This window comes from Phascolarctos cinereus, unplaced genomic scaffold (assembly GCF_003287225.1).
Source record: "Phascolarctos cinereus isolate Bilbo 61053 unplaced genomic scaffold, phaCin_HiC Scaffold_5;HRSCAF=322, whole genome shotgun sequence".
NCBI classification, from domain to species: Eukaryota; Metazoa; Chordata; class Mammalia; order Diprotodontia; family Phascolarctidae; genus Phascolarctos; species Phascolarctos cinereus.
The window spans coordinates 450268708-450296694 of NW_027555958.1; the positions used below are offsets into that span (position 1 = coordinate 450268708).

The 27987-nt window shown below is 49.1% G+C and overlaps 2 protein-coding genes across 3 annotated transcripts in view; both read right to left on the bottom strand.

Moving 5' to 3' along the window:
* BEND5 (BEN domain containing 5) overlaps positions 1-5474 on the bottom strand; it is a 46130-nt gene extending 40656 nt beyond the window's left edge. Inside the window, exon 1 of one of the 2 annotated variants that reach the window (XM_020987713.2) lies at positions 5052-5474. In XM_020987713.2, coding sequence (XP_020843372.1) covers positions 5052-5280 — 229 coding nt within the window. In that variant the 5' untranslated portion in view covers positions 5281-5474. The remainder of the gene's footprint in view (positions 1-5051) is intronic. The other variant, XM_020987714.2, reaches the window with a different exon arrangement.
* Positions 1-27987, bottom strand: part of AGBL4 (AGBL carboxypeptidase 4) — a 900343-nt gene that overhangs the window by 159255 nt on the left and 713101 nt on the right. The window lies entirely within an intron of this gene.

Below are 27987 nucleotides of genomic sequence, written 5' to 3' on the forward strand. Positions count from 1 at the left end.
AGCACTAGGGGACAAAAATGAACAGAGGAAGAAGAACGACAGAGGCTTGCGGCATGACCTCAATCCCTCACCTTCCCTTTTCTGGGCCTCAGTTTCCCCTCAACTCTGGCCCTCTTACTAGGCTGCCTGGAGGAGAGTTCTTTGTAATGCCAAAGCCTTTCTTAGAGAAATGCTTTGGGGAAAATGTGGGAAATGCAGGAGCCTGGGGTCCAAGCCCTTAGGCCTCAGGTTATCTTTAGGATGAGGAGGTGGCCTGGAAGGTCACGTCCAGCTCTAAATCTCGAGTCCTGGCTGTGACAGCTGTAAGCCCTTTCCCCTAAGCCTCAGTTTACCCATCTGTACAATGGCTTTTGCCAGTCTCAGATCCTGCTAACCTGTTGCTGTTTATAACAGCATGTCATGGCTGGCATTGTAGATGGCATTAATGGCAGGAGGTGCCAGTGCTGACTTGCCAGGGCAAACGGCAGTGAATCACCCACTGGGATGGTTTTTCTTCCTTCTAGGACAAGCCGGCTAAGGTTACAAATTCAGCGGGTGCCTCAGGCACCACACTTTAGGGAGGGTGAGGACAAGCTGGAACGGGTCCAGAGGAGGCCACCAGATGGGTGGGGACTGAAGGTGCCCCCGGCAGGTCCAGAACAATGCTGAAGGGAGTTTAGCCTGGGGGGAGAAGGAGGAAGACAGTGACCAGCTAGCTGTCTTCAAGTGGTCAAAGGGCTTAGGCTTCTTCAGCTGGGCCCCAGAAGGCCCAGTGGGAGCAGGGACTAGGGTGGACAGATGGCCCTGAGCCAGATCACAGTCAGACTGCTGTCCACTCGATGGCCTGCCTCCCCTACTGGGAGAGGCCTCTTGGGGGGAATGATGCAGAAAAGGGGACTTTGGGTCAGGTATGGGATGGACTACAGGGCCTCACCCTCCCCGTCTGCAGAGTCGAGTCACAATTCTCTTGGGAAACAGCTGATCTCTTCTGCTGAAGACTTCGGAGGCAAAAAAAAAAAGGAAGTCACCAAGATCTTTCCCCTTCCCCAGCTTTCAGTCTGAGTGTGTTCCATGGCCCCCGCATGCCAGCAGGGTGTCCAGTGGTGAGGCTGGCCCTCCTAGAAACTGGCTTCAAGGCGAGAGCTCCTTCATCTTGAGGTCAGCCGTGCACCCAGCTGCCTCTTCTACCGCCCGGCGAGGAGCCCTGCCCACAGCCTACCCAACACCTGCCAAGGGGTCAGCGTAGTGCAGAAGCCCCCTGCGCCCCTCTGGTACTTGATCAGCAGCCCAGGGCCTTGCCAGCTCAGTGACGTCGGGTGGGTAAATGTACCTGGTGTGTTGAAAGAACCCTCAGCTCCCAGTGAGAAGACCTGGCTTTGGATGACAGTGCTATCGCTTCCTAGTTGTGGGACTTGAGCCTCAGTTTCCTAATCTGTTAAATAAGAAGTCTGGACCAGACGGGCAGTTCTACATCTGCACGCATACGAGCAGCACTGTCTTCTGACACTGCACAGACAGCTAGGGGTACTGGCCCTGGAGTTCAGAAGACCAGAGTTCAAAGTTAGGCTCAGAGAAGCACTTGTCACGTTACCCCAGGCAAACCATTTCCTTCCTGTCTGCCTCAGTTTCTTCAACCATGAAATGGGGATAACAGCTCCTAACTCCCAGGGTTGTTGGGGGATCAAATGAGATACTATATGGAAAGCGCTCAGCACAATGTGCGGCACGCTGTAGATGCTTAATAAATGCTTGTTCCCTCCACCCTGCCTCTCTTTGTTGGCCTCAGTTTCTTTATCTATAGAATGGAGATGATAAGGCCAAGAATCAAGAATGGTCCCAGTTCAGTGCGCTCAGGGCTCCATCCACGCAATGCAGGGAGAGAGGCGGTGGGCTGGGGGACCGAGGCAGCAGCGTGATGTGGAGGATTCTGGAGGCCTGGGTCTACAACTAACTCCCTACGTGACTGTGCTAAGTTCCTTGTGGGGTTCAGTTTCTCCATCTGTAAGATGGGGCTGTGCCCACCATGAGATCATTCACTCTGCGTCAGATCTGAAAGCATACTAAGAAGCAGGGTGTGAACGGAAGAGTGTGCTGCACTTAGCACGGTGCCTGGCACAGAGGAGGCGCTTCAATGTTTACTGACTGACTGGCATGGGACCAGAGACCCCCAGGCTCTGCTGCGCCTACAAGATGTCTCCCCTAATCACATTCTCAGCCACCTAGGACCCTGGAGCATTGGCTGCTGGGAATCCTTAAGAAGCATTTGTGTCTCAGCCAGGGAGGCCCGGGGAGGGGGCGGGACATTCCAAGGCTCTTTAAGCAGAGCCCCAGATCCCCCCAGGAGGAAAGAGTGGAGGCACAGGCCTTGGGAGAAATCAGCCCATTTCAGAGGTGACAGGGACCTCAGGGGCCTCTGGCCAACTCACACATGCAGGAAACCCCTTAAAGTGGCCCTCCAGGCCCTGGCTGGATACCTCCAGGGATGGGGAACTCACTATTTCCTAGAGCAGTGAGGGAGGCTCATATGTGCCACTTGGGGACAGATCCAACTGGAACCCCCTAATGGGGCTTCTGGGCTAGGAGCTGGTGAGGGCAAACAACTTCCAACGTTCCTTCCAGCCTTCACTTCCCACACGGCCTAGCATGTCTCTCCAACAGGCTTTGGTTCCAGAAGAGGGATGGACCAAAAAAGCCCTTGGGGCCCAACAACTGAGGTATGTGCTCTGTTGGGGGAGGGGGGCAAATAGGAGAATGCCCCTCCCCCAACCCCAGAAACCTCTTTCTCTTGCCTTTTCCCTCCCCACACTCCCCATTCCACTCTTTAAAATTTTTTTTCAACAAGTCAAACAGAGGGAGAGGTATGGGTGACTCTTGGTAGACGCCAGCTCCCCAAAACTGGTCTCTCCCTCGACTCCCCCTGCACCTGGGCTGTTGGTGCCCTCATCTCGATCGCTGGACCCTGCATATACAGTCAGGGATGTCTCTTCCCACTTTCTCGTACTGTCTCGACCCTAAGACTCGTTCTTCCTTCCCCAGGGACTGACTGCTCAGCTTTTTTTTTTTTTAATCACCACCTCTACCTGACCAAAGGGGCTTACTGGCTGGTCATCTGGGGCAGGTCCCTTCCCTTCTCTGGGCCTCAACTGCCTGACCTGTAAAATGAGTTAATCCAGATGACTGCCAAGGCCCCTAACAGATCCAAGTCCTAAAATCCCTGAGTCAAGAAAGGAAGCAGGGACTCCATTTCACAGCTGACTGCCTGGGCAGACCCTAATGGGAGAGCAGCACATTGCAGGAGGGCTGGCTGTTCACAGACTGGGGCAGGGAGATCCAAAAGAGGACTGCTGGCATAGGAAGGGCACATCAAGACCAGGGCATAGGAGGATCAGTACACAAAACTGGGACATTTTAGCTGGGAGAAGAAGGCTGAGGGCTGCTAGGAGATGTCTTCAAATATAGGAAAGGATGTGAAGCGGACCCCAGAGGGCAGGACAAAAAGCCACTTGGATGCTGTTGGGGAGCAGTAGGGTGGGGAAGGAAGCAGAGATTTACAAGGAGGATTTTTTAGGCTTGATGTAAGGAAACAAATTCCTAGTAGTTAAAACTGCTCTGTAAGGTTGCTGTCTTGGAGGTGGTGAGTTCACCATCACTGATGGTATTCAACCCAGAGCTGAATGATCACTTGCTGGAGATTCCACAGCGGGAATCTTTGCTAAGGTTTGGATCAGGACAGACATCTACTAACCCTCTCTCCATCCTTCCCAGTTTTGTGAAACTGATTCCAAGTGATCCTTGTTTCCCTCAGACACGCGGCCTCCTCACCCGTGGGCTTCCCGGACTCATCCCAGATACCTCCACCGCTCTGAAGCACCACCTGTCTGTCTCTTCCTCCCCTTTGCTTATGACTTTGGGTGGTAGGGTGGGGAGAGCAGAAGGCAGAGTGGTACAGCACAAGGAACATAGTGGGCTGGGAGTTGGGAGACCTGAAAGCGTACTGGATTCGGAGTTGGAGCCACTCAGTTAAAAAATATAGACTGTCACTTACTAGCTAAGTGACCTTAGCTTTGCTGGATCTCAATTCCCTTCTCTGTAAAATGAGCAGAGAGCTTTCCAAACTCGATTAAATTGGAGAGACCACATACATCTCACAGTGATGCCAGGACTCCTAATCCTCAGTTTCCCTATCTGTCCAATGTAGATCCACCTGCCTCACAGGGCTCCTTAAATGTGAGCTTGTTGTTACAGAAAGAGCCCCAGCATCTGGGCTGGCCTGCAGGAAACCCTCTAGGGATTAGTTCTCCATCTGAGACAGGGGATCCAGCTCCTTCCTTCCCTGTACACTTGACAGGAGGAAGACTGATGTGTGATGCGAGGCTCTTGGGAACTACAGACAGGAGCCTGCCCAAATACTGGGGGCTGAGGAGGTAGGGGAGGTAACTGTTACACAGTTCTAAAGTGGACCGATGAAGAACGGAGGGTGAGCCTGAAGCTCCCCAGGCTATCAGCAGCCCACTTATCCCTCCCTCCCAGCAGCTTCAGGTCCTAGAAGAGGGATGGACCAAAAGTCACCGAGTCCCAACAGCCTTCAGTGCGAGAGAGAGAGAGAGAGAGAGAGAGAGAGAGAGAGAAGAGAGAGAGAGAGAGAGAGAGAGAGAGAGTGTGTGTGTGTGTGTGTGTGTGTGTGTGTTGGGAGGGGGACAGGTAGGGGACAGCTGCCCCGCCCCCCACCTTCTCTTGCCTCTCCCCACCTTCAGCTCTTGAAAACTCCTTTCCAACAAGTGAAGCCAAAGAGACAGAAGAGAGAGAAAAGGGAGAGGGGCGGGGGGTCAGGGATGACAAAGGGGAACCGATCTCAATTTTAACTGGTCTGGCCTTTCAGAAATAAACCTCAGAAAATGAGGCTGGGAAGAAGACCGAGGGGGTGCGGCTGGTGAGAACCGGCCCACGGCCCGTCTCCCCGCAGCCTCCCCGCCCAGGTGTCCGGAGGCCCTCCTGCCCCCCGGCCTAGGCTCCTGCAGGGGCCACCCCGATCCGCACCCCTCGCCCCCCCCGGCCCCCCGGGCCTCACTCACCTGCCAGCGCCAGGATTTGGGCCTTGTGCGGCAGCAGCGCTCCCCAGGAGGCCCCAGCGGGCGCGGGCGCGGGGGGCGCCGCCGCCTCGGGGGGCTCGGGGCTCCGGTAGACCGCGTAGACCTTCTGGTTGTCAAAGTCGAGGCGCGAGCGGGGGCTGAAGTCGCGCACGCAGGACACGGGCAGCGCGTAGCACACGTTGTCCTCCAGGAAGCGCACAAAGGCGTACATGGCCGGGGTCCGAGCCGCGGCGGCTGGGGCTGCTGAGGCCGGAGGGCTACGGACCCAAGGCGGGACCGACGGACGATCGGACGGACCGAGGGAGGGGCCCCCCGGCGGCCGCGGCTCCGGCTCCGGCTCCGCTCAGGGGCCCGCCCGCCCGAGCAGCTGCAGGAGGCGCGGGGGGCCGGGCCGGGCCGGGCCTGGCTGGGGGCGGGGGCGGGGGCGGGGCGCGGCACGCGCGGGGGGGGGCGAAGCTCCGGGGCTCGCCGTCCTCCCCCCGTTCTTATTGTTCCCGAAAACCCCCCGCTCTGCCCATCGGCTGCTCTCGCCTGGGCGCCCAGGAGACAGGAGGGAGAAAGGAGGAGGGGGAAGGGGGGGACGGCCAGACCTGGGGGAGGGAGGGAGAGGGGGCGGCTCTGGGAGCGTCCGCCGCTTTGGCTAAGTCAGACCCGAGCAATCACCGCCGGAGCGCAGCGCGGAGCGAGCGGCGGGAGGGGGGCGGGGGGCACCCGGAGGGAGACGGGCAGAGGATCGGAGGAAGCGAACCGCGGCGGCCAGACCTCACCTGGCAGCGGGAAACGCGGGGCGTTGCAAGGGCTGCCCGGCACGGGGAGACCCTCCGGCGAGCCCACAGCAAGGCCAAGGGAGCTGACCGGGCTGCGGGGGCCCAAGGAGGGGAACCCCGAGCCGCGGGGAGCCTGCCTGGGCGTCTTCGTTCTCTCTCCAAATGTTTTCCTGGCCCTTCTTCTCCCGAGGCTTCTGCCTAAACCTCTCTTTCCTCCTCCAAACTTCTCATCCTCACCAGATCCAACGCTTCCATCCCCCTAACTGTCTCTCTTCTTCCGTCACTCTCTTACTGTCTCTGTATCTCTCCTTCTCCCTCCCCCTCTCTTTCTGTCTCCTTGTGACAGAGGTGCCCCAGGGCTCGGGCCCTATTTCCCCAGTTCTGCCCGGACTCCCGGAGCATGACCCCAGACTCTACGCCTGCTGCCATCTCCCTGTCCTCACTCTGGGCTGAAGAAGACGAAGGCCTTTGGGGCCCCTGGGCTGGATGGAGGTTCAGGGCAGGTGGGCAGGTAATGTTCAAGGGCGGCTCCCACGGGGGACTCAACAGGGGTCAAGCTGTACCTCTTCCTCTTCCTCCTTCTCTTCTCTTCTTCCTCCCCCTCCTCCTCAGAACAGTTTTCACTCTTATGATACAAAGTAGCAGACTGGAGCTTGTGGGAAACTGTCAAGAGCAGAGGCCCTTCCTTGGCTTTGAGGACACTCTGCCGTGCTAACTCCCCGGAGCCCTTGACCAAGTCTGCTTCCCTGATCCTCAGTGGGCTCACGCGGTAAAGTGACAGTATTGTCCTGATAGGCCTCTACATTCTGTGACACTATAGGCAGCACGTCTTGGAGGAGGGGTGAAGACAACCGGTGAAATTCCTGGAAGAACACCTGGCCTCTGCAGCAGGGAAGAGGTTTCTGAGGAGAACTCGGGGCTCTTTGCCCTGGCACTGATCTGCTCATCTCTGCTCCACAGCAGCCTGGAGTGCGTCCCCAAGCCCGGCCCACCAATGCAACTCACTCCACTCCAGCACCTGACCTTCCCAAAGTTCTGAACTGTTCATTGGAAAAAGAAAAATGCTCGACTGATTTGTCAAAGACAAATGGAGTGCTAGGGATCATCTGGTCCAAACCCTCCATTTTACAGATGAACAGACTGAGGTCCAGCAGCCTGGCAGAATGAGGACTCAGGGCTGCTACTCCCCCTTGGGATTCTCAGGCCTGTGCTCTTTCCATGACCTGCTTCCCAACTGCAAAAGAAGCTCTCCATTTTATCTCCATTAACAAAGAAGCCCATTGGGGAGATCAAACCATAGCTGGAGCAAAGCCTCCAAACCACTTCCACCGGGCTTGGGAACATGTCATGCCATGAAAAAGCGAGCGCAGGTCAACTCCGTTGATGTCAACAAACCATGACTGATGTCTCAGGGGACGCTGTCCTGAGGTGTCCTCAGCAAGGCCCAAAAGGATCCAGCCAATCATGCCACTTGGATGAGGAAGTAGATGAAGCACTCCAGCTGCCCAGGTTGTCACCTGTCTGGCGGCTGGGCAGCCCAGGCGCTCCAGGGGCGTACTGAGCAGGCCAGACGGAACCGAAGGCAGCGGGCTGGCTGAGGTGCCTCCACTCTGACCGCCCCAAGCTACGCCCTGCCACAAAAACACATCTTGGTGACGCTATTATTCCCCGAGTGGTACTGAATGTCCGTGAGTTGTTACACCATGGTCTATGACACTAAAATGGTGAGAGGCGGGTTATGTACCTAGGCTAGAGGGATCGAGGAACATTCAGAAAGGGAGGTGGGCCCACCCTTGGGCCAGACCTAAGGATGGCAGCTGGACAGCTCCTGAGCTACTGGCGGGCTCCCAGGGCCTTCAGAGCAGTCTTCAGAACATTTACAATATGGTCAGAATTTGCACACACAGCTAGAGCTGTTGTCTCCAAGACAGTGCCCCATGCCTCCAAGGGTCAATGGCCTTGCTCCCAAGGAGTGTGGGATCAATGTGTGTGTGGGGGGTAGGATATAGAGGGGAGATGGATCTCCTCTTCCCCTCCCCAATAACCATGAGCTTTTCTCCAACACAACTGTACCACCCGTCCTTGGGATAGTCCATCATCTCCGATATGATACCCAGCTGGCCTCCCTGACCCCCTCTGGGGATTGTCCCCTCAGGATTAGCCAAGACTCAGGCACCCGCAGCAGCTGTGTAGGTAACATTTTTCCATCCCCTCTCCAGCATTCCCACATCCTTATCACAAAGTCACCTTGTAACCCCACAAGTACCCTTCAGCTACTGGGGCAAAGGCCAGTGAGGAAGACTCCCCATCCCCTTCTTCATTTTTCCAGTTGGCAGTCAACATCACAGATGCCAGTGCATTATGTTTCTCCCCAAACTTGGGGCTCTTCAAACTTCTCTTTTACTTTTTAAGGTGCCATCATTCTTCTATCAGTTGGGTCCACAACTTCAGTGTCATCCCCAATTCTTGCCCTTCCCTCACCCCACATATCCAGTTAGTTTCCAAATCCTGTCCTTTCAATCTCCACATCCTTCTCCTCTGTCCCCCTTTAACAACTCACAGACACAACCCTAGTTCGGGGTCCCTTGCCCCGATGATCCCAGCCCCCTCCTGCGTGGAATCTCCATGCCTCAAGTCTCACCCCAATCTGATCCATCCTCCCCAAAGCTGCCAAAGTGATTCTGGGAAGTAAAGGTCTGACCATGTCGCCATCCTACTCAAACTCCAAGAACTGCCCAGTGACTCTAAGATCAAATATTTCTGCCTTGTTTCATCATTTTAAATGTCTCTTGTGTACATTCTATAATGTACATCATTATTAGATTTATAATAAGTAAATATACATATAGTGGGGGTATATCCTCAAAACCTTTTATGACATTTTTATGTGATCACAAAAGTTTGGAGAACATTTCTATAACGTAAGCCCAACCATTGACACACTGTCTAGATTCATTCCTAAACAGTCAGCATTGTCTTCCCAACCCCATGCCAGTGATTCTGAACTCCTCCCTCCAGCTGCTTATAAGCTCTGAAATCCCATTATCTGATCATAATCTTTTTTCATTCTGTTTTCCCTGCTGCCTTATGACCCCCGACCCTGTTCTTCATTCTCCCCAACACCTCTGAGCCCTCCATTCTTCAGCTGTCTCCCAGGCTACATTCTCATCCCTTCCCTATCTCAACTCCTTGGTGAGCTAGTTCTACATTACACTATCCTCTATTCCCTTCCCCCATTTTTTCGTAGATAACACCAAGCCAAAAACTAGTCCTGAATTGCTCCCACCATTTACCTCCTCCCCTTCTATTCTATTTCTTTTAATTGCTAAGATCCACTTTTTCTCCTCATGATCCCCCCCCCCAAGAAATCACTAAGAACAGACCCTGTTACAAACATGGATAGTCAAGAAAAACAAATCTCCACATTTGCCATGTCCAAAATAAAACGTCTCAGCGTGCATTCTGGGTATGTCACCTCATTGTCAAGAGGTGGGAGCACATTTCATCATGAGTTCTCTGGAATTGTAGTTGGTGATTGTGTTGATCAGAGTTCCTATGTCTTTTGAAGTTGTTTGGCTTTACAATATTGTTGTTATTGTATACATTTTTCTCTTAGTTCTGCTCCATTCACTTTGCATCAGTTCACACAGGTCTTCCCAAGCTTCTCTGAAGTCATCACCTTCATCAGTTCTTAAAGCACAATAGTATTCAAACACAATCATATAACTCAACTTGTTCATCAACTGATGAGTAACCACTCAATTCCCAATTTTTGGCCACCATGAAAAGAGCTCCAATAAATATTTTTGTACATATGGGTTTTCCCCACCTTTCTCTGTTCTCTTGGGGCACAGACCTAGGTATGGCTGGGTCAAAAAGGTATGCATGGTTTAACAGCTGTTCTGGCATCATTCCAAATACTTTTCAGATTGACTGGAGGAGTGCACAGTTCCACCAACAGGGAATTAATGTATCTGCTTTTCCCATAGCCCCTCCAGTATTTGTCATTTTTCTTTTTTGTCAACTTTGCCAAAGTGTGTGAGTTAGCATCTCAGAGTTGTTTTAAATTGCATCTCCCTAATTATTAGTAATTTAGAGCATTTTTATATGGCTATTGATAATTTGTATTTCTTATTCTGAAAATTGTCTATTCATATCCTTTTACTATTTATCAATGGGGAATGGTTTTTATTTTCATATACATATTTATATGTATAAATATATATTTATATAAAATATATATATAAATTTCAATCAGTTCTCTACCTTAGAAATGAACTAAGTTTTTTTGAAACAACACTGCTCTCTCTTGGTTTTCTTCCTACCTGTCTGACCTCCCCTCACACTTGTTTGTTAGATCTTCATTCTGGCCACGTGCACTAACTGTGGGTAACTCTCCATGGCTCTATCCTGGGTCATCTTCTCTTTTCTCTCACTAATATCTCACTTGTTGATCTCATCAGCTCCCACTGCTTCAACCATCATCTTTCTGAAGAGGGTTCCCAGATCTCCATATCCACCTCTGGTCTCTCTTCTGACCTCCCATTCCCATATCATCAATTACCTTCCATGTCCTTAAGCATTTCCAACTCAACATGTCAAAAACAGAACATTATCTTTTAAAAACAATTTTTTAAACTTTTATTTTTTTAAATTAACAAGCATTTATTTTCTCTCTCTACACTCTCCCCAAATTAAAAAAAAAGACAAAGAAAACCCTTGGAACAAATATGCATAATCAAGAAAAACAAGCTCTCATTCTGGCTGTCTCTTAAAGTGTGTGTCTTATTGTGCATCTTAAGTCTGTCACTTATCTTTCAGGAGCAGAGTAGCATGTTTAATCACTGGTCCTCTGAATTTCTGGTTGGCTACTGCATTGACTAGAGTTCTTAAGTCTTTCAAAGTTATTTATCTTTATAATGTTGTTATACAAATTGTGTTCCTACTGCTTCCCACTCCACTCTGCATCAGTTCACACAAATCTTCTCAGATTGTTGTAAAACCATCCCCTTTATCATTTATGATCAACACAACAATATTCTATTACATCTCTATGCCATATTAAGTTGAGTCATTTCCCAATTGATGAGTGTCCCCATACTTTCTAATTCTTGGCTACAACAAAGAGAGGAACTATATTTTTGTATATGTGGGTCCCTTTCCTCTTTCTTTGATCTCTTTGGAGGTAGAGGTCAAGCAATCAGTGGGCAAAAGGATATACTTGTACACAATTTATCGACTTTGGGGGCACAACTCCAGATTGCCTTTCATAATGTCTTGACCAACTCACTGCCAACAATGCATTAATATGCATCTTTTCCCATGGCCCCTCTGACATCTGTCATTTCCCTTTTTTTTTGCCATCTTTGGTCAAATTGGTTTAAGTTGTATTTCTCTAACTATTAGCTTAACGGTAGGTAGGGTGCTAGTCGAGTAAATAAACGAAGTCATCCTACTCCACCACAAATAGGTGTTAAGATGCCTCCATACCCTTAATCAGGTGAAAACAATCAATCAATCACAGGCTTTAAACTAAGTGCAAAAAGGAGCTTGGACCTGGAGCACCGATGCGCAAGAGCCACGTTTGTATGGGCCGAGATAACTGAATCCCACTCTAGGGGTTGTTCATAAAATGTCAAGCAACTTGAGAACCAGAGTATTCTAGATGTTGGAATAAGCATGGAATTCCAGCATCGACCTGGAAGAGGATTGTTTGGGGGTGGGGAGAAGAGTTATCTCGACCTAAGTCTCTTCCCCCTCCTACCTCCTGCCCATTTTCTCTAGAGAATGATCCTTCAAGCTTCAAAAAATCCAGAGAATTTTGAACTTTCCACCTTCCCACTTGGTGCCTCACCTCCAGGTGACAGCAGCAACTGAAGCCAAAGACAGACTGGGTGTAGATTTACCGGTCCAGAAGACACCAAGCAAAGCAGTGGGCCCCGCCCCCCTTTCCAAGAACTTCTTGAGCACCTCATGAAGGGCAGGAAAGGACTTCCAGCAGCCACAAGCTGTGCTTTCTAAGCCTGAGCCCACTTCCCCCTGGACTCTGTAAGTGCTGATGGGAGAATGTGTCTCAGAGAGATTCTGTACTGACTGTTATTACTGTACCATGTTGGTAGATGCCCCCTTTCTGAGAGCTGCTTAAAGCTGGCTGACTCAATTGATTCTCAACTGAAAATCCTAGAGGCAGACACAGGGGTGGAGGCTTATAAACTATATCACAGAAGACCCCCCCCCAATCCCTCAGAACTACCCCCTAGAGCACTGAGGAAATGCAGGAGGAGCCAGGCTATGGGGGTCTGTTTCATCAGTGGATGCGTGAGCGGGGATAAGCCCCTCAGAGCACAGGCTATATCAGTGACCTGTAGTATTTTACCAGCTGGCTTGTGAAAGCTTATATTTCTTCCTTTAAAAATTGCCTCCTCATATCTTCTGACTGTTTTTCAATAAGAGCATGGCTCTTCGAACTCATCTTTCCCCCTCAATTCTCTCCCCTTCTGAATCCTGGAGGGCACTGCCCTTCTCCCAGGCTTCCGACATCATCTCTTTCACTCATCTCACATAACCAGTCTGTGGTCAAATCTGAGAACTTCCTCCACAAGATCTGCATACGTTCCTTAATCTCTCCTCACAGAGCCAGCACTCCACTACAGACCCTTAGCATCTCTAAATGGAACTCTTCCAACAGGCTTTGAACTGATCACCTTCTTCAGTTCTTTCCCCACTCCAATTCCTTCTCCACCGAGCTATCAAAGGGATTTCCCTAAATTACAGTCCTGACCATGTGGCTTTCCCCCTGTTATCTCTGGGATAGAACAGAGACTCGTCTGTTGGGCCCTTTCTATCTTTCCCCTCCGTGACCTCCATGGTTCAGCCTCCTGGCACTTCTTCCCCTCTGCCCCTCCATCTCCCATGCCTTTTTATGGGCTATCCCTGGACCTGGAATGCTCTTTCTCCTCATCTCATCTCTTAGCTTCTCTGGCATTTCCTGATCCTTCCTCCCCCACCCCAAAGCCCCCCAGCCTCCTTTCTAAGATTACCCTCAATTTATCCACCCTGTATGTACATGGTTATTTACATGTTTGATGCTGCCTTTAGAATGCACACACCCCTTGAGGGCAGGGACCAGGTTCTGGCTTTTCTTTGCATCTCAGGCTTTATAGCACAGGGCCTTGCAATGATGAGGATCAATAGAGGTGTCCTGCAGGAAGTGGACCCCAGAAGCTGACCCCAGGCACTATTTCCTTAGGGCATTAAGACTGGCCCAGCACTTTCCTTACCAGAGTCCCTAAGGCATTACTGGAGGTTGTTGGCCCCAATTTATAGATTAGACTGCAGCTTGGAGAGAGGCCATGAAATCCTAAGCCTACATCTTTGAAGGACCTTGGGGGTCTTTGATTCCAGTAAAGATCTCTTAAGCACCTGCAGAGCACCAGACACTGTCTCAGTTTACAGAGGAGGAGCGGGGCCTCTCCTGTTCCCCCAGCTGCCTCTGCCTTCCTCCCGAAGGCTCCCTGCCGGCTACTCGAGGCACTGTGTATGTGTCCACTGACTGACATGGAGCCCCTCCCTCCCATTGGGACTGGGTCTCCACAGCTCATTGTGGTGCCGGCACACAGTAAGAGCTTAATAAATGCTTGCAGACCATTGTTATTGAGGTGAAGTGATTTACCTGAGGTCGTCAGAGTCTGGACCAAAGCCAGTTCCTCTGACTCCAGACCAAGGCTCTCCCCAGCCTTGACGGTTTTATGGGCAGTGCCCCACAGTCAGCCGGAGGAACGGGAGACAGCAGATCATTTGGGAGGCAGTGTGCTACCACGGAAAGAGCAAAGAAGAGATGAGAAAATAGGCTTCCTTCCCTTCCTTGCAGAAATGGGGGAGGGGGGAGGTCCTGGAGTCAAAGGATTTGGGTTCAAATCCTACCTGGGTGACTCTGGTTTCCTCATTTGTCAAATGAAAGGCTTGTACTAATGGCCTTGGGATTCCTCTGAGTATGATTGCTGGCTCTGCCACACGTGTGACTTGGGGTACGTTCCCAGCTCTCCACTGATCACACACGAAAACAAGAGGGTTTCCAGGTGTGGAAAAAAATCCCCTTCCCTTTTCTGGGGCTTGGAGATAACAGGTGTTGGGAGGAAATCCCCCCTCTCGCCTGGGGCCTTGCATGGCCCCACCCCCCCCCCCCACCCCACCCCCCAGCTGCTGGTCATCTTCTCGCCCAGATCACCTCTCCCCACATACTTATTTGCATGCTGTGTGCCCCATTAAGCTGTAAGCTCCCCGAGGGCAGGGACCATTTTGAGTCTTTCTCTGTAACCCTAGCACTTCACACAGTGCCCGACATACATTAAGTGCTTAATGATGCTTGGGGATGGACTGACTAGGGACTGGACCTGGGATTTCATAGGCTCCCAGGCAGACATTCCCGCCCCCCCTCCCCCACGGAAGCTTGGCACTTATTCTGCAGCTGACAGTCTTAGAGAGGCATCTTACACTTGGCCTGGGGCCCAGAACAGTTAGGTGTTTTGCCCAGGGCCACACCGCCATCAGGAGTCAGAACTTGAACCCAGATCCTCCGGGCTCCAAGGCCACCTCTTCCTCCACACTGTCTCCCCTTAGGAGAAAGGCCTTTTGACAACTGCACAAGCCTTCAGCTCCTCTTTGCAACTGATCAGACTCTCCCCCTGCCTCCTCACTCTCCTCACTCCTCTGCCAAATGCATTTGGCATCCAAGCCAAGTCTTTTTAAAACAATCTGGGGAAAGCTTGGCTGCAAAGAAGGGATGAGAAAATGCGTCTCTTTCCCTTCCTTGCAGGGGGGGTGGGTGGGAGGGGGGGAGGCAAAGGATTCGGCTTTGGAAGATTTCATGGACTGTCAGACTCAACTGACGAGGTGGTTACTTGTGCTCAACACCCTCCCTCCCCTTTCTTTATTTACACTTTGTGACGAGGGAGGACTCAAGGGGAAGGAACAGGAAGGGGGCATTTGGAATTTGGGGTGATGATGATGGAAAATGAAAGGCATCAACCAAAATTAAAAAGAGTTAGGGGCCCCTGTTAGTCTAAGATTGCCAGACCCTCTGTTATGGACCCTCTACAATAACCTCAGCAGAGTGTAAAAAAAAAAAAAGGAATCTGGGAACCTTTTAATCTAAGGCTTCAGGTAGCTCAAGTCCTTTTTGGGGGGAGATGTGTGTGTGTGTGTGTGTGTGTGTGTGTGTGTGTGTGTGTGTGTGTTTGTGTGTCTGTTCTAGCAACCTCTGAAGAACTGAAGTGAGGGCAGTACTGTATAAGATCTAAAGTCCTACAGAAATAAAAATTCTCCTTATTCATATTTCCAATAGAGGAGAGGGAGACAGTGTGGTACAGTGGGCAGGACTTTCAGACAGAAAGACCTGGGATTGAATCTCACTTCTGACAGCTTCCAGCTTTGTTACTCAAACTTAACTACCCTTAATCTCAGTTTCTTCATCAGTAAAATGAGGATGATTAAACCCCTCACAAGGTTGTGGTAAGGCTCAAGTGAGATAATAATGGATTTTTAAAGCTAAAAATGAATCAAAATGACTGAAAACTCTGGCATTGTGATAGACAGACAGGCAGATAGACAGACAGAGAGGGGTCGAGCCAGCATGCCCATCATCTGTGCCTCCTGCCCCAGAGTTGCTGCGGGATATTTCTCTGGGTCATACACAACTAACAGGGGGTTAACAGCAGAGGCTCTTTGGGGGAGCTGGCTGCCGGGGCTTTCGCCAAGAGCCCTGGATAGAAGCAGCGTCAGTCCTGTTTGCTATTATCGTGTGGAATTCTCCATGTACTTTGCAAAACTATTTTCAGGAGACCTGGGCTCTGGACATGTTTAGCAGCACTGGAGCGTATCCTTTAAACCTCTCAGCTAATGATTGACCACATTTTTTCATGATTTTGCCTCTTTTTTGTTTGGCTCTGCTTGGCTTTCCGTAGCTTCTTTTTTTGGCTCAGGCAGAGCAGAGAGGAGCCAACTGTCCAGGGAATGATGGCTGTCTAACTTCACAAAGCCCCGTGGCCCAGTTTCTGCTGTAGCAAGAATGACAGCAGGGGGGGAGGTCTGCTTGGTGAGGTGCTGCCTTGGGAATGGCCTTGAAAGGGGAACATGAGAGAGGGATTCTGGACTAGCAAGCAGAAGACAGGGGCTTGAGTCCTGATCCTGACACTGATCGGCTGCATGGCCTTGGCCAAGTCATTTGCACTTGCTAGGCCTCCATTTTCCTACTTACGTAATAAAGAGACTGGATTCGATGATCTCTAAAGCCCCTCCCACTCATGACATTCTTTGTTTTATGTTTTGAGGTCTCTCATAGTTCTGATATTCCATATTCTATTTTTTGAGGTTCTTCCTAGCTCTAACATCACATGTTCTATATTCTAAAGTTCCTTCTAGCTCTTAGGTTTTCTGTTCTCAGGCCCCTCCCGGTTCTAATAGTCTGTCTTATCTGGTCTACCTGTGAGGCACTATATTATTCTCTCCATTTTACAGAGGGAAATTTGCGAAGCCAAGTAACTTGTCCAGAATCACACAGGTAGGAGGTGATGAAGCTCAGACCCCAAGCCTCCTGACACTTGACGCCAAACTGCTGCTGTTGGGAAGGGCAGGTCCTTTTAAGCAAATGACGGAAGCTACGGTCTCGGTTCCTTTTCAAACTCAGGCTCAGAATCCTCCTCAGTTCCAGGAGCCAGATGTGGGGCTCCTCACGTCCACTGCAGGTGAACGTTCAGCTTCTCCTTCTTCTGATCCAAGGAAGGCAAACAAATAGGGGCTTTCGGAGCCTTCCCCAAACCCTGCTCCCCAGCTCTGTGAGCAGAGGAGCAGAGTGGAACCTAGGAGTGAGCCCTACACAAACCCTCCTGGGCAAAAAAGGACGGAAACCTCTTCCCTTGGTGAGGAGAAACTCTATCCTGAAGCATGAATTCTGGGCAATAACTGGAAGCAGAGTTACCAAACATCTATTTTCTGCAAAACGTCAGAGCTAGAAATCGCTCTGAGAACAGTGACCAGGGGAGCTGGTAGAAAGCTTAGTGTAGCGACTATCAGAGCTGGGGAGTCCCTCTGAGATCACCTGGCTAAACAGGAAAGAAAGTGATGTGGCCAAGGTCACCCGGTGAGATGGGGGAGCAGGGGTGGGGCCAGGACCCAGATACAGTGACCTGTTTTCCAGCTGACACTGCCCCTTCCTCCCTTACCCTCTATGCTGCTAGGGGTTCAGCATCATCTCCCAGTGAGACAGCAGGCAAACTACCAGGGTCACAATGGTGGAGAATCTCTGAAGCACTATCACAAGGAAGAAGGATTCAGTGCTTTCTGCCTTGCCAGAATTGGGAACAATGGGACCAGAGGGGGAAGAGAGATTTAGGCTTAGTGACAGGAGAGAAAAAATCCCTGCCTAACGATGAGAGCTATCCATGAATGGAATGGAGGTAGTGAGTTGCCCATCACTGGAGGTCTCCAAACAGAAGTTTGGTGATGATGTAGTATCATCAGGAATATTTTTATTTATTTCATTAAATATTTCCCAATTACATGTAAATAATTTCAACAATCACTTTTTAAAAAATTTGAGTTCCAAATTTTCTCCCTCCCTTCTACCCCTCTCCCCTCCTTGAGAAGGCTAGCTCTTTGATTCAGATTATTAATGTGAGGTCAAGCCAAACGTATTTCCGTTATCAGCCATGTTGCAAAAGAAAACCCAAACAAAATAAAACAACAAAAATAAAAAAAGTTAAAAAACAGCATGCTTCAGTCTGCATTCAGAGTTCATCAGTTCTCTCTCTGGAGGTGGATAGCATTTTTCATCGTGGGTCCTCTGGAATTACCCTGGCTCACTGTCTTGATCAGAACAGCCAAGTCTTTCACAGTTGATCATTCTTACAATACCGTGGTTACTGTATTTACTGTTCTCTTGGTTCTGATCAGGACTACTTCACTCTGCATCAGTTCATATAAGTCTGTCCAGGTTTTTTCTAAAACCATCCCCCTCATCATTTCCTACAGCACAACAGTACTCTGTCACAATCATATACCACAGCTCATTCAGCCATTCCTCAGCTGATGGGCATCCCCTCAATTTCCAATTCTTTGCACCACAAAAAAGAGCTGCTATCAATATTTGAGTACATATATGTCCTTTTCACTTTTCTTTTATCTCTTTGGGATACAGACCTAGTAACAGTATCTCTGGGTCAAAGGGTATGCACAATTTTATAGCCCTTTGAGCATAGTTCCAAATTGTTTTCCAGAAAGGCTGGGCCAGTTCACAACTCCACCAACAGTGGGGCATCCCAATTAGTGTCCCAATTTTTCCACATCCCCTCCAGCACCTGTTGTTCTCCTTTCCTGTCACATTAGGTAGTCTGATAGGTGGTACCTCAGACTTGTTTTAATTCTCATTTCTCTAAATCAGCAGTGAGTTAGAACATTTTTTTCACATCATCAGGAACACTAAAGGGGAGCTTGATGTGTTAGGTAGGGCTGGCTTAGACGAGACGCCCCCTGAGGCCTCTTCAGCTTACAGATGCTCATTCTAGGCACCTTGTGCTAGGGGTTGAATTGGAGGACACCCTGGGCCTCTACTTTGTAGAGTGGCTCTAACAGGACCATCCCCACATCTGCTTCGTGGGGCAGACAACACGCAAAGAACTATGTACAAATCAGCCATATATGGGCTCAACAGTCGGTTAGATGGTGGTTGTCCTTGGTGCTGGAAGAAGACCAAAATGAAGTCACTGTGTTGGGGTCAAGGCACAGGGTGTCCAGCTGTGGCCGATAAGACCAATATAAGCTCAGAAGGCTCCAGCAGAGGTCGAGCACACAGAGTCATGTGAACGTTTGGAGTGGAGATGGCTCTAAATGTGCGCATCTCGAGTCTCCTTTGAGCTGCTGCAATTCTGCTTTACCCACAGAGCACAGCACCTTTGACATGGGCATCAGTGTCTCCCATGTCTCAAAATTGATTCCAAAGTTCTTCAGAGAGACCTTGAGAGTGTCCTTGTGTCGCTTCTTCTGACCTCTGTGTGAGCACTTGCCTTGTGCGAATTCTCCATAAAAGAGTCTTTTAGACAAATGTGCATTTGGCATTTGAACAGCGTGACCAACTCGTGAGCAGCTGTGTTCTTTGCAGCAGAGTCTGAATGCTTGAACTCAAGAAAGGACTTCAGTGTCCCGTGCCTTCTCTGGCCAGGTGAGCTTCAGAATCTTCCGAAGACAATTCAAACGGAAGTGATTCAGTTTCCTGGCATGGCGCTGGTAGACTATCCAGGCTTCACAGGCAAACGATCACGTCAGCACGACGGCTTGTAGACCTTCAGTTAGGCAGTCTAATACCACTTCTCTCCCACACTTTCCTTCAGAGCCCCCCAAACGCCGAGCTAGCTCTGGCAATGCTTTGACAACAACCTCATCATTTATATGTAGATCCCTGGAAAGAATACTGCCAAGGTAAATGAATTTATCCACAGTATTCAAAAGGTCTCCATTTGCTGTAACTGGTGGTTCCATGTATAGATGGTGTGGTGCTGGCTGGTGAAGAACCTTTGTTTTCTTGGTGTTAATTTCAGATCAAAATTAGTACAAGTGGCAGAGAACCAATCTATACTTTGTTGCATCTCAGCCTCAGAAGCTGCACTGAATCACAATCATTGTTGAACAAAAAGTCACACACCAACTCTCCCTCCACTTTAGTCTTGGCTTGTAGCCTTTTCAAGTTAAATAATTTACCATCAGTGTGGTAGCTGACCTTGATGCCATTTTAGATAGGAAATAATCAGGAGAGGAAAGACAGAATTAAGAGGGATTGGGAAAAGTTTCCTGTAGAAAGTGGAATTTTAGCTGAGACTGGAAGGAAACCAGGGAAGCCAGGAGGTGGGGATAAGGGAGAGCATTCCAGGCATGAGGGACAGCCAGTGGAAATTCCCAGGGTCAGGAGAGGAAGTACCTTATTTGAAGATGAAGGCTAGGGACACCAGAGGGTTTTGTCTTTGATCTTGGAAGTGACAGGGAGTCACTGGGGCTTACTGAGTGTGGAAGGAGTGCTATAGTTGTTGAATTGGAAGATGGATCAGAGTGGAGAGAGATTTGAGGCAGGCAGACACGCCAGCAGGTAGTCTAAGCATGAGGTGATGAGGGTCCGTGCGAGAATAGTGGCAGTAATGGAGGAGAGAAAAGGTATATTTGAGAGCTGCTGCATCGGTTAAATCGACAGGCCTTGGCAAAGCTTGGATACGGGGGTGAAAGAGAGGAAGGAGTCAGGGATGACTGGTAGGGCCTGGTGGACTTCCCTCAACAGTAACAGAGTTTTGAACATACTGAGTTTAAGGTGTCTACTGGATATCTAGTTCGAGGTGTCTAACAGAATCGAGGTTCAGCCTGGGACCAGGGTCAGGGCTCTGGCTGACATCCACTGGAGCACTTTTTCACAGTCTCTGATGGGGCTGTTCCCTTGGGCTGAAGTGCTAGGGCTGCCTTGGCAGGAAACAGCTGGGCTGAGAATCTTGTGTGGACCGGCCAGAGAGAGAGCTCTGGCTTCAGCTCCAGGGCTGAGCTTCCCCAAATAGAGAGATGGCCAGCAGGGCCAAAGGACCATAGGCAGGCTCCAGAGAAGCTTAGTCATTCCAGTAGGAAACACCTTGACCCAGATCTACCACCCAGGAGTTTGAGAACATGTTCTCAAAGGAGGCTTTGAATTTGTTTGAATCTGCCATGGCTCAGCCCTCCCTGGTTTCAGCTGCAACCAAAGGAGGAAATGTGGAAATATTTTTAGCAGAGTCCACGTTGTGGGCCCTTACCCCAGGAGAGACTAGTGGCTTTACAAGCAAGAATGCTCCCCTCCAGTCTGTGGGCAATATGTGGGCAGCAGGGCCCAACAGCAGCTACATGAATAACACACATTTTCCCAGTGTTTCAGCCTTTATAACTCCTTCTGGCCCTGTAAGGCAGGGAGGGCAAGGATTAGCCTAGCTGTTTTACAGAGAAGGAAACTGAGGCTCGGAAAGGTTAGGTAATGGCCATAGGGTCACGCAGTGAACAAGGGAGGAAACCAGGCCCAGGCCCCTGAATCCCAAGCCCCTGTGTTCTCCACTATCCCAGCCCTGCTGAGGATTCTAGGCCAGTAGGACCCTTTGCAGTTTCATGGTTAGTAAGCTCATGGTCTTGAGCCCAAGGGGGTCCATAAGCCAAAGGGGTCTATCCCAGAGTATGCTGTTCCCACAGGATGGCAGAGCAGAGAGGGCCCAGTTTTGCTGATGAATAGACTGAGTCCCACTGGTCACAGCTGGGGAAACAGGCAGGCGGCCACTTGGGGACCATTTTACAGGTATTGGTTAGGACATCCTGTTCAAAGGGGGGCAGCTGGGTGGCGAAGTGGATAGAGCACTGGCCCTGAAGCACCTAAGTTCAAATCCGGCCTCAGACCAAACACCTGACACTTACTAGCTGTGTGACCCCGGGCAAGTCATTTAACCCCAATTGCCAAAAAAAAAAAAGTTTAAAATAGGAACCGGACCAGGAGCCGAGGCAAGACATAAGGCACAGTAACAAACATTAAGTACTTACTATGTGCTAGGCACTGAGTTATGCACTGGAGATGCAAATACAACTAAAAGAAAGCCAATTCTTGACCTCAAGGAGCTTCCATTTGGGTGTGGGGATGGGAGTTGAGGAAGAGATACAGGAAAGGGAGATGAAAAGTTGGGAAGGGTGGTAGGAAGGAGATGGAAAAGGCAGGTACCTGGGAGGGAGTGAAGTATGGCTCCATCATAGTGAAATCAGAACACTCAGAAGCAGATCAGGAGGGGAAGGAAGGTTGGTCCCTTCCCAAAAGGGAGGTCTAGGGTGGAAATCACTGATGGGAGAAGGGGCTGGCATGGCCCGGGGACCCTAGTCCTAGTACTAGCCTTGCTACTACCTGTCTGTGTGATCCTGGACAAGTAACCCATTCCTTAATTTCCATATCTATTAGGTCAAGGTGGTTGAACTAGATGGCTCTACACACTCTCCCACCTCTGACACTGTGTTCTGTGTTTGAAAGTTTCTCCCTGCTCCGACATTCTCTGTTCTTGGCCTTCCCAATTCTGATAAAATCTGTTCCCTGGGTTTTTCTAGTTCTGATAATATGTATTCTCAGGCTCCTCCCAGCTTAACATTGCATGTTTTAAGGAATCTAACACCTAGCCGTGTTTCAGAAACAAAATAGGCACTTAATAAATGATTGGTAGTGGGGTTGATCTTTTCTTCCTATTTTCATGGAAGATCAGAGCTGGAAGAGATCTCTGAACATATAGTGGCACATTAATTATTTAGGGCAAAACTAAATAAACTTATTGATTGTAAAGCTTACAACTTTTTATATCTTTAAATAAATTTAATATGCAATATGTCCTCCTCTTAGGGCAGTTCCTAATTTTACATGATTTGGCATCAAGCTTACAAGATTTTGATTCTTTATTTAAAATTCTTCACCATGAAACCATACTTCTATGACACTGGACATCAAGCAAACCTTTGACAAACAGTTCATTTTTCTAAGTCTAGCCTTAATTATAGCCCACAGATTTTCACTGAGGTTTAAATCAGCTTACTTTAAAGGTCATTAAAGCCTGTTTATCTTTAAACAGTCAAGTGGTAGAGCTGCCACGCCTGGGGTTAGGAAGATCCAAATTCAAATCCAGCCTCAGACACTCACTAGCTGTATGACCCTTGACAAGTCACTTCATCTCTGCCTCAGTTTCTCTTCTGTAAAATGGGGATAGTAATAGCACCTACCTCCCAGGGTTGTTGTGAGGATTACATATCTGTAAATATTATCTTGATATAGTACCTGGCATATAGTAGGTGCTGTATAAATGCTAGCTATTATTATGTTATCTCTTGGATATATTTCTTAACCTTTCATGATGTGGTTGTATGTGGCATGATGTATTTGGAAATTTCTGTAATTCTGGAATGATTTTGCCTTTTGGCATTTCAATATGTTTTTCAGAGTTCATAATTTGCTCAACGGACCCACAGGAAGTAAAAAAAATTCCCCAAACCATTTTGGGGGGGGGGGGGTTTGATGTTTTACAATCTAATGAGCTTGGTCTACAATAACTTTGGTAGAGCCTTAAATAAAAAAAAGTGAGTTTTATCAATTAAAAATTACATTTTCCTGACTTCAGTCATCAATTCTTTGTATTGTCTAGCCTATGGTAGGAGCTCATAGGAATAATCAGGAGCTTTTTAAAAAAATTTTTAAAAAAATTTAAAGTCTCTTCCAACTCTAATCAGCTGCCTCTCCAAGACTTGCAGGGCAATTAGTGACCACCTCCCCAGCTAGCCAGATCTCTCTAACGATCATTGTTTATGCAAGGATGGGGTTAAAATCGACCCACCCCATTTAATCTTAATACATTTGTCAGATACTTCTTAATCAATCAAAGACTGTAGATGAAATGTGAAAAGTTCTTAAAGCCACTGGTTGAATTACTGGGATGTTGTCCAGAAAGGCTCTTCTGATTGGGTGAGGGACTTGCTCCCAACCTGAGGAATGTGTATTAAGTAAGGAGCTATCTCAGGACCTCTGAGCAGGGGATATCAATACCTGAACCAGAGAGAAGTAGCAGGGGCAGAAGCAAGAGAAAGAGAAAGCAGCACTGACTTGTGGCAGAGAAAGGAGAGATGGCTAGGACCATAGTCCTGTAGCATCTTGGGGCAGAAGATTCACACTGAAGCCACCAGCTTGTACAGCCACCTCCTCAAAGCCTGAGAAAGTTCTAAGAAAAGATATGCTTTTCTCCCAACTTCCCTTTCTCCTGCCTATCAAGAGACACTGAAAAACATGCTGTTGTTTCTTTACCCAAGTGTTTCCGATAACCTGAATTTTGCCTCAACTGCAATGAGGTCATCAGGAGTTATCGAGAGATAAATGTAAATATAAATGTAGGTGGGGAGCCAAACTTCTGCCCTTCTAGGGGCTCAGAGGGATTGTGATGGTATTTTTATTTAATATAAATTCTCTAAAACAGCAGAAAAGGGAACCATGGACCTGAGGGGCATCATATTGCCTCTGGACTTAAAAGGAGACAATTATTATAACAGGATGTTAACAATTGTTTTCTGAGAATTAATTAGCCTGTTTTACAGCAATTGTTTGCCAGCTCTGGTTGGGCTGTTTTACATTTTCAACACTTTCCTTTGCGCTTTGGGTACAGACCAATCCTATTTCAATGTTGAAACAGTTGATATCCTCACACCAACAGCCTCTGCAATATCTCTGTCACTGAAATGTGCTCTTTAAGAGCTACAACTTTGGCACATTTCCTTGGAGCAATATCCACTCTTAAAGACCACAGAATTAAAAACACGACAAAGGAAAACAACATGATACATGTATGACACACACACAAAAATATTCAAATGACAGAAAATGAACTAAAGCTGAGAGAACCAGCTCAATCCAGTTTCATCTCTTCAAAGTCAGATGTCCTGGACCAATTTGGTGTCAGTAGCATACGGACACGCCAGTATAGTACATACACATGCAGTGTATCAAACTGTATCAAAATGACTGATTGTCCAAATTAATTCACACCCCACCATAGAACTGAGAATGTCAGAGCTGGAATGTCCCTGAGAATCAAGAATGGGGGATGTCAGAGCTGGGAGGGCCATTAGAACAGAGGGTGGCACAGTTTGTTGGGAACCACAGCATTACAGAATTTCCGAGTTGGGAGAGGCCTCGACTATCATGCAATCCAACCCAGACCTGTACAAGAATTCCCTCTTTATCCCACTCAACAAGGGGCCATGCTGCCTCTGCTGGAAGACCTCTGGTGAGGGAGCTCACTACCTCCTATTCTTCTGTTGGTCAATTCTAAACTGTCAGAAAGATTTTCTTTACATCAAGCCTAATTTTTTCTCTTTGAAACTTCTCTCCCTTCTCCTTCTCTCCCCACCCTGCCCATTGCTTCTAGTTCTTCCTTCTGAGGACAAACAAGACAATCTGATCCCTCTTCTATGTACCAGACCTTCCCATGCTTGAACGTAGCTATTATGTCTGCCCTGAGCCTTCTCTTCTCCAGGATAAACGTGCCCATTTCCTTCATCTGCTCCTCAGACAACAAGATCCCTGATCATTCTGGTGCATTCCTCTGGTCCCAGAAAGGAACCTGATACTCCCGATACAGTCTGACCAGGGCGAGGGCATCAGGATGGCAGCATGGTAGGCCTTCCCCCTGTTTCTCACACAAGCTGTGTCTAACATAGCCCAAGATTGTACAAGTGTCTTTGGTTCATGGGCATGGGACAGAGAATGTAGGCCAGAGAGTAGCATGTCAGAGCTGAGATGTGGAAGACTTACTGATGTGGAAACTGAGTCAGAGAGGACAGAACCTGCTGAAGGCCACACAATGAGTCAGTGGCCAGGTCAGGTCTAGAACTTGCTTCAGTTCTCACTCTGTAGGAAGAAGACCTGAGGCTCACTCCTGATTCTTCCAGGCAAACAGCTAGGTGCCCTTGAACTGACCACTCTGCCTCTGCCAGGCTCCCTTGCCACACCCTGTCTGCCCACCTAACCCTCAATGCAACCTCTTTTTGTGAAGATGCCTCTGAGCTGCTGGAAGGCCTACCATGGTGGGAAGAGCACGGGCTTGGGAACCAGGAGGGCTGGGCCCGGCTCTGCCACTCGCTTCCTGGTGACCACAGGAAGATCATTTCACCTTTTGGCCTCTCTTAGTGTCCTCAGTTGCAGGATCCCAGGCTGGGCTAAGGGCAGGACTCCATAGATCCTCAAATGTGGAGTGAACAGGGTCCTTACAAATGACCAAGCACCGTCTATAAAAGCAGGACAAGGGCGTCCTGGGGGGAGTGGAGAGGGCTGAAAGGGGATGTGCCCAAAGACCAGAACAAGGAGAAACTGGGGATGGCATTATTCAGATAATCAATCCTCTCCCGTGTCAACTTGGCCCAACTGGGCTGAAAGGGCCATGTTACCACAAAAGCCTTCCCCACTGGCCACAAGCCAGAGAGCCATGCTGGGCCCTGAGCTGTTCAGCATGGTCAGTGCTGATTTAGAGAGAAGCACGGGTGGCCTGTCCTTATGAAATCTGCAGGGTACATACTGCTGGGTGCCATACTGCAGGAGGGCAGAGTCAGGATTCTGAAAGATCTTAACAGGCTTGGACATTGGCCTGAAAGTGACATTTAATAAGAATAAATGTAAAGTCTTGCACTTGGGTCCAAAGAATCAACTTAGTAAGTAAAAGGCAAGGGAGGCCTGCTTAGAGCATAGCTCAAATGAAAACATCACCTGGAGGGTTTAGTGGACTTCAAGCTCAAATAAGTCAGGAGTACAACCTGGTGGCCAAAAAGGCTAATGCGATGACACCACAAATAACAGTGGGGTATTTAGTATTAGGCCTTTGAGGTCGGCAAAGCTCTTCGCTTGTGCTAGTTATCTCATCTGATCCTCACAACAACCCTGGAGGCAGTTGCTATTATTATCTCCACTTTACAGATGGGAAAACCGAGGCAAATAGAGGTGAAGTGACTTGTTCAGGGTCACATAGCTAGTAGGTATCTGAAGCAGGATTCGAATTCAGGCTTGCCTGACTCCAGCACTGCCTCCAAGCCACCTAGCTGTCTCCTTAAGAGGGTCATAGCATCCAGACAGAGGGAGGTATTAGATTGTCCCTCTGCTCTCAGGTCTGGTCAGAACACATCAAGATGCCTGTGTTCAGTTCTGGGCATCATATTTTAGGAAGGACGGTGATAAGCAGGACACCATGCAGAGGAGGGTGACCATTTTAGGAATGGAACCAGACTTAAGAACTAGTCAAAGGCACTGGCAGGGGATGGGGGCAAGGTCTGTCTGGAGCCTTAGATGGGATGCCGTAGCGGCGTTATGAGAGCTGTCTTGGAAAGGAACGATCCAGACTTCAGCTTAGCCACAGAGACAGAAATTAGAGCAAGGAAAGAAATGTGCAGAGGTTTCAGATTTTGGCTGGAAGTGAGGGAAAACTATGCAAGCTGGCCCAGAGTGGAAGGAGCTGCCTCAGGATGCAGAATGTCTTATCAGTGGAGCTCTCCCAGAAGAGGCCGGCGATCACCTGTCACGTAGGGATTCTTGGTCAAGTGGGGGTTGCCCTAAGGTCTCTTCCAGCTCAGAGACTCTGTGACTTGGTGATTCTGCCTGTAAGCCTTGAAATAGAAGGCTGCCTCCCACCCTGCCCCTTTATGTGTGGGTACATTCCTCTGGCTCCTGGCTGGAAGCCCACCCTTCCTCGGACAATTATCACTGCTTGGCACCTGAAGCCAGATTGCAGTGATGCCCCAGTTTTCATCTAGAAAGAACAAAAATCTTACAAGCAAGAAATGTGGGGTGACCAGGCAGAGAAACATCATGTGTTGGACAAGGTGATACTCAAGATGTGCCTTGACGCTCAGTGGGTGAGGGTGCCCTGGGTTGGAAGGCAGAATCCCAGAGTTGGAAGGAACTCCATAGAGCATTCTGTCCCATCTGTACTGGGTGAGAACCTCTGATATAACATGCCCAACAAGTGGGCAGCCTGCATCTGCCTGAAGATCTCCAGAAACGGGGAACTCACTACCTACCTACTTATTCACCACCTTTGTATGTGTCATCTCTCCCATTGGACTGTGAGCTCCTTGAGGCAAGGCCTGTCAGGCCTTTCTTTGTACCCTCAGTGCTTAGCACAGCGCCTGGCATACATGAGGCACTTAATAAATGCCCTGGATTGTTGAATTCACTGACGTCACTCAGCTATCAGATCCTCCCTAAAGCCCAAGCATGCTCGGACCCTTCAGCTGATCCTCCTCTGGCACACATGTGGTACTGGTCAGCCTCATTATCAGGAGCTCCACTGGTCAGGGACCTTAGCCAAGTTACACCTCACCTGTTTGAGTTTGTCACTGCCTCGCCACGGTTTGTAGTGTCTGGCACACACAGTTCAGTTGACTCTCCATGACCCCATTTGGGGTACTTTTGGCAAAGACACTGGAGGGAGTTGGCATTTCCTTCTCCAGCTCATTTTACAGAAGAGGAAACCAAGGCAACCAGGGTTAGGTGACTTGCCCAGGGTCACAGAGTTAGTAAGTTTCAAGTGTCTGAGGCTGGATTTGAACAC